The sequence below is a fragment of the Hirundo rustica genome, chromosome Z, assembly GCF_015227805.2.
Source record: "Hirundo rustica isolate bHirRus1 chromosome Z, bHirRus1.pri.v3, whole genome shotgun sequence".
NCBI classification, from domain to species: Eukaryota; Metazoa; Chordata; class Aves; order Passeriformes; family Hirundinidae; genus Hirundo; species Hirundo rustica.
The window spans coordinates 65,212,872-65,225,644 of NC_053488.1; the positions used below are offsets into that span (position 1 = coordinate 65,212,872).

The 12,773-nt window shown below is 37.5% G+C and overlaps 1 protein-coding gene across 1 annotated transcript in view; it reads right to left on the reverse strand.

Moving 5' to 3' along the window:
• Window positions 1–3: 3 nt before the first annotated feature.
• The window catches only part of UGCG (UDP-glucose ceramide glucosyltransferase), a gene marked incomplete at its 3' end in the record, with an annotated part of 31,196 nt that continues 18,426 nt past the window's right edge, over window positions 4–12,773 (reverse strand). Inside the window, exons 2-5 of the mRNA XM_040091007.2 lie at window positions 7,247–7,388; window positions 1,473–1,575; window positions 443–544; window positions 4–47 (exon numbers count right to left, since the gene is read on the reverse strand). Coding sequence (XP_039946941.1) covers window positions 4–47; window positions 443–544; window positions 1,473–1,575; window positions 7,247–7,388 — 391 coding nt within the window. The remainder of the gene's footprint in view (window positions 48–442; window positions 545–1,472; window positions 1,576–7,246; window positions 7,389–12,773) is intronic.

Genomic DNA, 12,773 nt, shown 5'->3' on the forward strand with positions numbered 1-12,773 from the left:
TTTTTCAGTCATTTGATTGGCCATATCTGTCAGTGTGTCTGGCGTTACTAAGTGACAAATGAAAAAATGACACTTGATGGAGCAATTCTGTCATTAGCAGACTACTGCAGCAAGACAGTAATTCTCATTTAGTACCAGTATCAAGAGTACATAAGCTTTGATGCATACTATCTTATATGAACAGTTTCAGAAAAATAGTATTAGTGACTAATAATTATTATGATTAACTACAAATAAAATGGAAACAGTCTGAATAGTATTTTTAAAGGTATTTTCTCCTTTAATTAGAGGTTAATCTTTTATTCCACAAAAAACATTTTTTCAGACTTTTAAACTTAATTTAATTAAAGTTCTGCTTATATTCTCAGTTAAAATAGTCTCCAAAATCTGCTTGCTTACAGTGAATAAGCACAGCTTAATACGTAGCACACTACACACCTACCTCTGATTCCACTATCACAGATCCATATGAGATCATATTTGGCAACTTCATAGCCAGGCATTAAGTTATTGATCTTGGGGTTAATGCCAACCTTCTTGCCACCTGAAAAATACAAACATCATAAAAAATTATTGTATGAGGCATTTTTTGGAATTCAGATTCAACACCCAAAATATTTAAATATATGAACTGAAGAAGACTAAGTGTTTACCCATCAATTCTTAAAGTCCACTTTTATACAAAATATTTACATTTTAAGTATACCTTCAATTCTATATTTTATAATTGGAAAAATAAAAGGAAAAAAAATTCAAATGTTTCCTTAAAATAGCAAGGTAGCAAGATTAATGTAATTAAAGGAGCAGTAGCACTATAAAGCTTATTACTACATTCTTGTAAGGTAAACATTATTCATCTTTTATTTTTTAAGACTATGATTATGAAGATTGTATTCTACAGTAATTTCAGCAGAAAAATAAAAAAAGGTGTAGAACAAAGTGCGACACACTCCTTTACATCCAGCTGACAGACATGGTCAAGTTTGTTTTGTATCAGAGAAAAAAATTCCAACTACATTTTACTACCTTGTTTTAATACCTATTTTCTCCACTAATTCAAATATAAAGTGAATAAAGAGCCATACAGCCTAAGTAGATGAAAAAGGACTGTTGCAGGACCTCAAGCTCAAATACAGCCACAACTCTGAGTCACTGGCTGCACGTTTAGTTCAGTGCAAAAACAGGATTTAACCTGTTGTTTTAAAATTAGGAGGAAAAATTGCAGGAGGTCACTGAAATCATTATTCCTAAAGTTTTCTTGGACTGACAGCACAGACTGTGATTACAAACTTATTGTTTACCTCAAACTGGTCACTAAGCTACAGAAGCAACGTGGGTTAAACACGACAACTATTCACTTCTTTAAGTCCATATACATATGGAGTCTTCAACTCTATATAGAGTATTTTATATGGAGCAGAAAACCTATCATTTTGCAAGTCAGAGTCCCACCTTCAAGTTGTACTGCTTACCTATAAACAGTCTGGCATCAACATTTGGGTATTTGCCAAGGAGCTTTTTGCACACATCAATAGCTGGATCATCATGATCTTGTACACAGAGTAGTACTTCATACTAGTAAAAACAAGAATGCATGCACTCACATATATATTTACATACATACAACTAATATACATACGGTCTACAAAATAAAGCTTAATAGTGTAGTAAGCTAGAAAAATAAAGAGTGCTGTTACAGAATTAAAAACAAAGGGGTTGTTCTACAACTAAATGAGTCTAGTTTTTCAATGCACAGCCAAGTACTTGTGAAAAAAGAACTAAGGCTGTATCTCAATGAACTCTTTTACTGATGAACATTACTTCTGCTGTTACTGAAGAGTTTCTATTAGTCATGAAATAAGATGTTCTGGTACACAAGGTAAAATCTTTGTTTCCACTTCCATTTTTTTTCACACTTAAGTCTTAAATCCAATGTATTTAATGAAATGACAGCACCTGAAAAATTAAAGAATGAGGTTATGACACACTATGACTCATACCTCTGAACTACATCTTCCATTGCTTTACTTTATAGATATATACGCAGAACAGAGTTGAAAGACAACCTACAGAGACCAGTACATGTATGTACACTTAAATGTACAACAAAGCTCAGGAATACGTACAGGTAACATATCTGTATTTTCTTATTAATAGAGTAATGGTTGAAAAAACAAGTGGTAAGGGAAAAAAACTGTAGCTGCTACATGCTTACACAAGTTAGTGATAGTGGGTGAAGAAATAAGAATCATTCAACATTGAGATAGCTTTGATAAAGGTATTTCTGCTCTTGCGGTAACAGCAAATTCGTTAAATACTTCTTACTTGATATAACTTTTTTTATTGTGTTAAAATTAGAGCTATGGAAGCTCTAATAAAAGACTAAAATACAGAAAATGCAAATTTCTGATCAAGATACCCAGAAGCCATTTTTACAGTTAAAGACTGAAAAATTCAATCACAAGAAGAAACAATTTTCTTGTTCCACACTGGCAGTAGCTGCCAAAATAAGAAACCCAACTAGCAATCAAAACAGTTCTTATTCTCCCTTATATTATTTTATCACCTCACCTAACTTAGTTTTTGCTCAAGTAATTTAGTGAGAATACTCTGTATTTTGAAAGTTCCCTATTGGTTCTATGACTAAAATTTCTGATGTTCAGTAAGGGGTATTACATACAACAGAAGATGTTAATTAACTAAATAAATAAATAAATACATATATACACTTCCAATTAAAAAAAATGGTACTGTCATACACAAAAGCCTGAAGCACTCTAACTCCATTCAGAATATTATGGAAATACAAAATCATTTGAACAGGAGTCAGGATCTGTTCTAGCACTACAAACTATCAGGCATATATCTCTGTGTCTCAGAATGCAAACTCAAAGTCAATTTGGCTAAGAAGCACACAGTGATTTCTACCATCATACAGCATGGAAAATAGATTTTTAAAAGAATTGTTGTATTAAGCAGACAGGTCCTCTCATAACAATCTTGACAGCATGAATGGCACAGAAATAAATAACTGAAGAAATTTGTTATTAACTGCACATTAAATAAAATTTTTAAAATAAAACTTTTTCTGAGTCATTATATAATTAATCTTCAATCCACAGCAGCAATGACAGTTCTATATCCACATTCTCCAAGAAATTCAACCAGAAGTAGACCAGATATTTCAGACTCCAATATTTGAAAAGAGAAAAAAATCAAAACAAATGGCCTCTGTATAGAGTAGCAAAGTAAAAAAACTAGAAAATGTATGATAAAAGCAGAACAAATACAAAGATGCTTATCTACACAAACAAGATGCTTATCTACACAAACATTACCATCAGATTCATCTGAATTTAACATTGTCATGAGTTAGTAGAGTTTGGTTTTTTAGTTATAGAAGAATATAGAATAATTCTCCGGGTCAGGACCTGGGAATTGCTTTAGAAAGGACAGGGACCTATCAGAGAGTTAGTTGGAATATTGGCATCTGTTCTGACCACTGAAAATTGCTGGCTACGACTTTGGGAAGTACCATATAAAACCCTTTGATTTCCTGTAGGTGGGTCCTTTCTCTTCTTTCCTTTGGCCAGAGAGAGACAGATAACATCAAGTTGGGCTGCTGTTCCCCCCCTTTTTGGGGGGGAGCTGGCCTGAGGCCTGGCTGGATTCTATCAGCTCCTGGGTCGAGGCGGGGAAGGAGAGGTTGCTGCTTTACAACAACTACTTTCTCCAAACTTCTCTGGAGCAGGTATTATAAACGAGTTCTATTCAAATGATGTTTTAGTTACTTAATTGTTAAAATTCCATTAAGGTTGTTAATGTTTGTTCTGTTTAAAGAATTTCCCTTATCCCTGTTTTAATATTGATTAATCATCTTATTTACTTCTGTTTGTTAATTAAGAGTTTACTTTGTTACCTGTATCTCTGCTCCCATTCGTCGGATAGTATCTGAATATGCAAATAAAAAGGACACTGGAATTCTGGGAACTACTCAAGAACAAGGGACTCTTAAAGCAGAGAACCAAAGTGGAATCCAGGACTGAAATAGTACCTCTGAACTGGCGCAAAAGTAAAACTGTCCGCCGAGGCAGCTTTATTTGGTCACCGTGACCTGGGGGGCAGTTCCCCATCGCTGACGACTCCTGGCTAATGAACCGAAAAGGACTCCCCCAGCAGGGGAGAGCCCGCGAGGAAGGGGAGTCCCAGCTTTGCTGTGAAGTGAAGCTGTTTGTACCTCCTCCTCTGCGTTGCCAAGGGAGCAGCAGGGAGCGTGCGCAGCTCCTCAAGCTCTTCCCCAGAGCTAGGCTTTCTAATAGAAGCATAAAAAAGAGCAAATCTCCTAGCCCTTTGATTTTTTTTTTTCTCCATAACACAGGGAGAAATCTCTGTCAGGCCCCTGCTAAGAGCTATGGGCACCATTTAAGCTGAGGCCACAATGATTTACACTGAGGGTGGTCTGAGAAGGCATTTGTGACCCTGCCTAGTCTTTTTGTGATTCCGGACTGCCCAGGTGCTCTGATCTCTGATGTTTCTGTGTGAGTTCTTCCTCCCTCATCAGCGCGGCCTTCAACATCTAATACCATGAGCTAAAGAGGGAGAGACAAGGACTCAGAGCAGATTTAACCCTTTCCTGGCAACATGAAGCTTCCAGAGCTTAGCCCTTCTCTGAGAGAATAAGAAAGGACAGAGTGAACATAAAGGAAAAAAAAAAAAAAAAAAAGCATGAAGTCAGTAGAGTGAGAGTGAAAAGACTATTGGGACAGAGGGTTGAAGAGTTGGTTGTTCTATTCTTACTTGAGCCATAGAAATGAACTCTATATTTAGATAATTCCTTTAAATCATGGGAAAGATATGCATTTAGGGAGATAATTGTTTTAATCTGTGTGTGGATTTGAGCACAGGTGTTTGTGATGGACTAAGTAATATTAACCCTCTAAGATGCTTGAACAGAGATAAAGATGAGAAGCTCTGCACCAGTGAAGAAGTGAGAAGGTATCTCTTGAGATGAAGAATCTTTTGCTTTGGAGTTATCTTTAAAAGGTGACACCCCAGTATGTCTAAGACCCATGACCCATAAGCAGCTCGGGAAACTGCTCCTGGGAGGGTCACAAAGGCAGGTTTCTCCAGGCAGTTGTTTTTGTGACAGTTTAAAACCCACAAGAGAACTGTCCTAAGCTGTCAGTGGGATCCATGACTCTAAGAGATACTCTTCCCCTAAAGAATTGATGAAAGACTATTGTCATATAATAAAACTGACTGAAAATTACAAGTTTTGTCTCTTTATGTTGTTTTGTAAGAAAGTGAACAGTTTGTACGGGGAAGGAAGAGTGTTTTTGAAGTTTCATTCTGTTTGAGTTTTTTTTCCCCAACTTTCTTTTTTCTATTCTTTTAGTGTATGTTAATAAAACTATTTGTTAATTTTAAGGTTGAGCCTGCTTTGTTTTTCTCCTAGTCTCTCTACCACAGAAAGAGTAAGTACTAAGACCAGAATTTAGTGAATGTGAAACCACTACAAACATGAATAGAAAACTTTTGCAAAATTACAATATGTACAGTAGGTGAGAACTCTACACTGATGAAAATGTTACATGTAAGTCCTACAGTTTTGAGACTGCAAAACTGGATTCCATTCAAGAGAGGAGTATTTCACACATGGAATATCACAGAAGAGAATCATTACCATTGCAGGTTGAATTCAGCTTCAGATGAACTTCAGAAAAAGTTTCAGATTCATTTTACATAATAATTTTTCACTGCACAGCTGAACTTTGAATACCAGGCAAAAATGTTCTATTTTTGGCGGCCAATCTCCTAAAGTAGTTCTGTACAGTAACTATAAAATTTTTTTCAGACAATCTGGGGACCTTGCTCATACTGTCTAATCTGTGCTGCGTTAAATTGAAGCATTCACACATGCATTTTCACTCTCTTTGGAAAAAATTATTATCTACTATTATCTGAAACTCAGATTTGTGTAGAGTAGCAACATTTTAAGATTATTATTCATGTGTTTTCAGAACTAATGACCAAGACTACCTCCCATAAAGCAAGATCCAACACAACTGGTTTTTTTAATTATTGAACAAGTTTTATTTGTAGTCAAATGGCTCAGTTGCATAATTTTTTGATGTTCATGATAGGTCATATAACAACTTACGATATTGCTGAAGATTCTTTGCACTGTTTGCAATATTGGCATACGCAGCATGCCTCAAGTATGCTTTAAAATGTGCTTGGCCACACTGTATTGCACCTTGTTGAGTTGAAAGGATTGATATGTTCATGTCTGAAGCTTTTCAAAAGGCCCAAAGCTTCACTACCAAAAAAATGCCCAATTTCTGATTAGTTCCAAGTGCTAGGGATTTTTATTTGTTTTACCCTGCCTACTTAGGTGTCAATTTAAGGCTCTCAGTTAGACTACACAAACAAAATGTGCTGTACAGCTTACACAAACTTTGACCTTTTACAACTGGAGCATCAGTGTCAGACGCAGTTTTGAGAAGAACTGACAGAAGAGTTTTCATATTAAAGTTAAATTTCAAATTTTAAAATTCAGCAGACATAAATTCAGTAAAAAATGTATTCTTTTTCCCATCCACAGGAGCATATTTCAAATATTGAATGATTTAGCAAACACTTGTAGACTTCTTTTAACCTCTTTAGGGCAAAGAGCATATATTGCATATTGTTTCTATTACAAATTCAAAGAGTGCTTAATAACAAATGTGAGCTTTTATGAACTATTTGCTTCCCAACACCAATACATGGCTTAGAGGTTACTCTACCTACCAGCAACTGATGAGGTACACTACCTCATCATTGAGCAACTCTTCATTAGATGGGCCATCAGTAAGAACCATCAAAAAGTTTCAGGCCATCAGTTAAGTGTTCTCTGTTGGAGTACCTCTCACAGAGAAGTAGTCAACTGAGGAGAATTTCTTGCCTCTCAAGTGATCTCTTTCAGCAGTATGAAACACATTTATAAGCACCACAATACTGGAAATAATGATGAAGCAATCTTAGTGGAGTGTAGAGCATGTTTCACCCCCGTGTCTTGGACATGTTCCTCAACAGACAGCTTTACAAAAAGGACTAAGTTTTGTTTGAAAAATGTAAAATATGTAATCATACAGTTTCTGCAGAATAAAGAACAATCCAAGACAATCAAGCAGCATAGCTCCAAGCTTTTCATATGACTTTTTGAGGCATAGTAGGAAAAAAATACACTAAATAATATACATACTTTTGGATAATCCAGCTCAAAGAAGGTTTCTAGGTTATTGATCAGGTTAGGATCCACGCCTTTTAACGGCTTTAGAAGTGAAACACCCGGAAGCTTGCTATATGGCTGTTTGTCTGTGGCTTTCTTATTGAGGTGGAGGCGTCTGTAATGAGAAATAGCACATAACACTGCCTAAGAAAATATGCTAGCAAAAGCCATTCAAAATACAGTCAGGAGTAAGAAAGCTTGGGAGTCAAAATTGCTGCAAAAAGAAATAAATCTAGTTACTGCAAAAACAGCTGTTTTTCTATTCAACCGTTGATATCAAAGTTGATGTCAACAGCTGATGTCAAAGGCAATGCCTAAAAAAAAAACTCAGCATGACATGTAGATCACATTTAGCTTTAACTTGTTTGATATTTCAGATTAATGCATTTTATACTATGCATTTTGAGCAATAAGAATATGACCTTTTTTCAAACTGCAGCAGTGAGGAGATTTTTCTACCTTCCTCCAAAGCAATAAAACTCATGGTATTATAACAAAGAAATCATAAAAACCAATTTACTACAAACAAGGCAAAAAGCTAAAGACTCAGCTGTTTTTCCTGCATCAAGTTAAGCAAAATTTAGAGTAAATTGAAAGCACAGGGGAAACAGTTGATCCTACCGATCAATTTGTTAACAACTCCAAGAAAAGACTAAGGATTGATTAACTGTAGTATAAAAATCCTGACAGCAGGCTGGGTCAGAACCATAGATTAACTTTTACACGCAATTTCAAACAGTTATTGGTATTTCAGCAATGAATCAGAATTGTATAGATTTTGAAAAAGACATTTAAGGTCATCAAGTCACACTGTTAACCCTGCAATACCAAGTCCACAACTAAACCACGTCCCCAACGGCCACACTGAATATATAAAATATTTTGGCAATAATGTTACAACTCACTAAAATGAATGTTTAATCCCACACTCCTGTGTAAATTAACACAAAATTGAATTCTGAAAGATTGATGGGTGTTAGAAACTGAATACTGTAATTTAGGGCTTAAACATATTTATTAAAGACTTTTGTCCATTATAGTAAAACTGTTACAAAAGCTGCAGAGACCAAGCACACCCTGAACAGACCTTCTGACTGAGGCCTTGAACTGCTTGCTGATGGAGCTAAGACACAGTAAACTCAGGTCTGGGGAGAGAAGAATACATTCACACAGGAATCAAGCTTAACACCTTCGGAGTGGAGGGCACAGCCCCAGGGCTATCAGCTGCCAGGCTCACACAGACCCTCGCACCAAAGGGCGGGGGAAAGGTTTTGGGTGTGTGTCGGAAAAGCCTCTGGTCAGAGGCTCGGTCCCCGTGCAGAGGAGATCGGCTGAGGGGCCTTTCACCTCGGGAAAAGCTTACCCACAGCAGAGGGGGTGCCGTGGCCCATCAAAGGCCCCCACAAAGGGGTCCCCAGACCCCGCACTGCTGCACTGCAGGTAATGCCACTGCTCCTCGGTGTTGCAAGGGACGGTGTCAAACTGCAAGGGGGCTCCTGGGCCTTCCCGGCTGCCCAAAGCTCTCTTAATCCACCCAACTCCGCACTCTTCGGCGTGTGGTGGCGACGGGAGACCCTCACCAGCAAGAAACCAGACGGAGGGGAGCAGCGAGGCAGCGTTGGGACCCCTGGATGGGTGACATGCTTCCACCTAACCCCTGCCACTCTCCTCTGCTCCCCTCCCACCCCCCCCCCCCCCCCCCCCCCCCCCCCCCCTTCTTTCTTTCTCTTTGCCTCTTTACACCTCTTTTACTATTAAATAAAATATATCAATTCTGGGCAGCAACATCTAACCTCGTCTGGTTTTAATCACGCTTTCTGTATATATTTCAAACCTTCCTGGGTCCAATCTCTTTTATTCACAGAGGCTTAGTTTTCCTTTGGTTTTCTGTGTTAAACCACTAGGTAACAATGAGCCAGTATCCAAACATATCTGCATCAAGAAAACACATATCCACAAGTAACTGACGGACAAATATCTGCAGAAACATAAAATTTGCAAATGAACATATATACCGTATACTGCGGTGCTCTACCATAAAGAGTAGTCAGATTGAAAGGCTGTTTTCTTGGAATGTGTACCTAATGATACCAAATCTCATCTTAAACTTTCACCAAGTAAAATTACTGAAATAGGAAGAAGCTCCAGTAAGAGAAGAGATACCAGCAGATCTCTAGAATTATTTTTTTTCCCCCTGAAGTGAGACACCGGCATTTGATACCTAATCAGCCCCAGCCAGCATGTTTGCCTTTTAGGCAGGTCAGCAGCTAGACATCACGAACCTAGTGTTACAGAAAATAAACAATGGGTTGATCAAAAAGACAGAAGAACAAAGCAGATTATATCCTAGTGCTGCTTTTTGCATCCTGGCCTGGGCTCTGCAGAGATAAATTGAAATAGACTTGCCGAGCATTTAACTGCCAAGGGATGGTCAGACCAAAGGGGAAAAAAAAAGCAGTAATTCAGATAGCTACCCCAGGCAGAAATTTTCCTACCAATGTTCACAAACATAACAGGAAATAGGGCCTTTAGTGCTAATAAAAAGGGAGAGTCTCAAGAACGCAATTTTGACCAGGAGGGTCAAAAAATAGATAATGCAAGGGAGAAAAAAAAGTGCAGCAAGGCATAGAGCTTTGTACAGAAACAAAAGCCATGACAAACAGGAAATACTAGAAGGAAGTGTCAAAGTAATAAGTTGTAAGGACAGCTCTGAGGCAAGACTGCCATAAATAAGCATAAAGTGAAAAAACTGCAGGCTCTTGCAAGGGAACATATTACAACCATGCTGGCACAGTATTAGGAGGGTAATTGAATTACACTAAGAGAACCCTACTACGTAAGAGAGAGAAAGGTTGCAAAACACACTAATAAGATATGCAGCATTATCACAATCTATTCAGCTCTGTGCCCAAAGCACCATATAGTTTTGATGGTGAGTGGCCAGACTGTCCCTAACATTCTATCTTAAGTTAAGACCCCAGTTCAGGTGCTATTCGTAACACTGCACAAAAATGGCAGCATGCCCTTCTGAAGACACTGAGGTATTGCGACACTAAAGTAACCATGGTGCTCTGTTACAGTCCATGTACCAAACAGCAAATTAACAGTAAACCATATAATTTTACACTGAAGACTATTTGTGAAGTGGCATATTCTGAAAAAGAATTAAAGTTACAATTGAAAACCTACCAGAGAAACAGGCCAAACATTTTAAAAGTTACAGTATTGAAATTCAGGCTAACATTTAATGGAGACGTCAAAAATAAGACTGAATTTAAGCAACATTAGCACTGTTGATGCAAATACATTTTTAAGTGAATCTGCTACAGTATATGTAGCAAAGTCTCCAAAGAGAGGTAAGATGAAGCTGGTGTTTCTGAGGACTAACTTGTGCTTATCCTGGTTCAGTTCTCTCAGACATGCACTGTGATAACAAAGGTCTTAATTTCTACATTACCCTGCATGTATAACGCATACAGTTCAAAATTATAAAGCTAAGCAATCCTTTCTCAAAGGTTCGTATTGTGTATAGGGTAATATATGTTATTTCGCATGGATATTAGACCAAAGCAGTCAAAACCACAACAACCTTTGAACTCCAAAACACATGCTGGCACAGCAGTGTTTGTAAGCACTTTCAGGTAACATGCGAATGCAGACAGGTTATATTTAAGCACTTTTGCACCCACATTTATTAGATTAACCACCCTGCAGTCCCTAGGTAGTGAAACTGATTTTTTTTTAATACAGTGTGGTACTGGCATACAGAGATGGGGAAAGAAAAAAGAAAAAACAGACATACGGTAACAGTGTGAAGAGCTGTAGTTCCACTATCAAGCATCATGGAAAAAGCACCTGCAAAATCTTCTCTAACTTTGTTGCTTATCACAATAATAATTAACCCACAGAAGCATCAGATTTCCCTGTAACATATAAATCTGTACCCCAGATTTCCTCTTAGCAGAGGAAAAAAGTCTCCAAAGACAAAATCCTGACAAGTTATCACTGTTCAGAATGAATTCTTGCTAATCTGTACCAATTATGCAACCAAAAAAAAAAAAGGCCAAGACAACACGTCTTCTCCCCAGCTCATTAAGGGCACCAGAGTATTATCATAGAATTACTTGGGTTGGAAGGGACCTCAGAGGTCATCTAGTTACAATGCTCTGTCACCTTCCACTAGACAAGGTGGCCCACAGCTCTGTTCAACCTGGCCTTGAACATTTCCACGGATGGAGCGTCCACAGCTTCTCTGGGCAACCTATTCCAGCGCCTCACCTTCCTCACAGTAAATAATTTCCTCTCAATATCTGATCTAACCTACGCCATCAATTTGAAGCCACTCCCCCTTCTCTTATCACTACATGACCTTGTAAAACGTCCCTCTCCATATCTCTTCTAGCAAAATCAAAAACTTTGCTGCAGTACACACGCTGCTGGGTCTCTCAGACATACAATTTATAAACATGGCTGAAAAAACTTCAACAATCCTTATTCACTGATGTCAACTCTCCCTCAGCAGCTAGTTTAATTAAAGAATTATCCTGTTAGAGGGAGATAAGTAAATCTTGATGAGAAACTTGTAACAGACACTTAAATATTGCAAGACTGCAAAACAGGATGCAGAAAGCACTGATGACATTCCTAGAAGACTGTGGTTTCACAGGCCATCAAGATAAGGTAGCAGATCATTACTTCTGAAAGGGACTTGTTTTCCTACTTCTTACTTCTGAGTTTTTAGTGATCTGAAACATCTCACACAGATCTTTTGGAGAGCTGGTCTGCTGTGGAACAGAGGGCATAAGGTCTCATCCTGAAAGGAATAAGAAAATGTGGGCTTATTCTCCTTTTGGTAACAGAAGGGTAAAAAGGATGAGCTCCTGATATCTTCTTTACTTTACATATGATATATATAATGAAATACATCTATCTATATAACTATATCTTTAACTACTATATATAGTTAAAACACTCCCAAAAGTTGGTACCTTTATCCACAGAAGAAAAAAAAAAAAATTGTTACTGGTATACCCCATTGGTCAGTGCATTAAATACAACTGAAAAAGACTGGAGGATCTCAAAAAGTATTACAGACAACCCTTAAATTCATTGAAGTGTTAACAACATGATTGCTTCACCAAGACTAATATTAGCAGACATAAATCCTACCACCCTTAATGTAATAGTATAAAGACTGTTCATATAAGACATCATAGACAGCTAACAAAAACTTTCCTGTATCTCACAGCAGTAACTTTTTACACAGTCATCTGATCATTTTGTAATTAAGTAACCAAGAATACTTTTTATACAGAAATAGAACTTCTACATGTAAAGTAATCTATGCACAATAATGTCCTTGGGACAACTGGTTACAGGATCAGAACACAAATAGTTTTCTCCTCTACTCTATCCTTCCAGCTGCAAAGAGGTAGGACAGAAGAAATATCACAGGAAGATCAAGCTGAATATAATACCTGGCTCCGTAACTGGTGTCAGC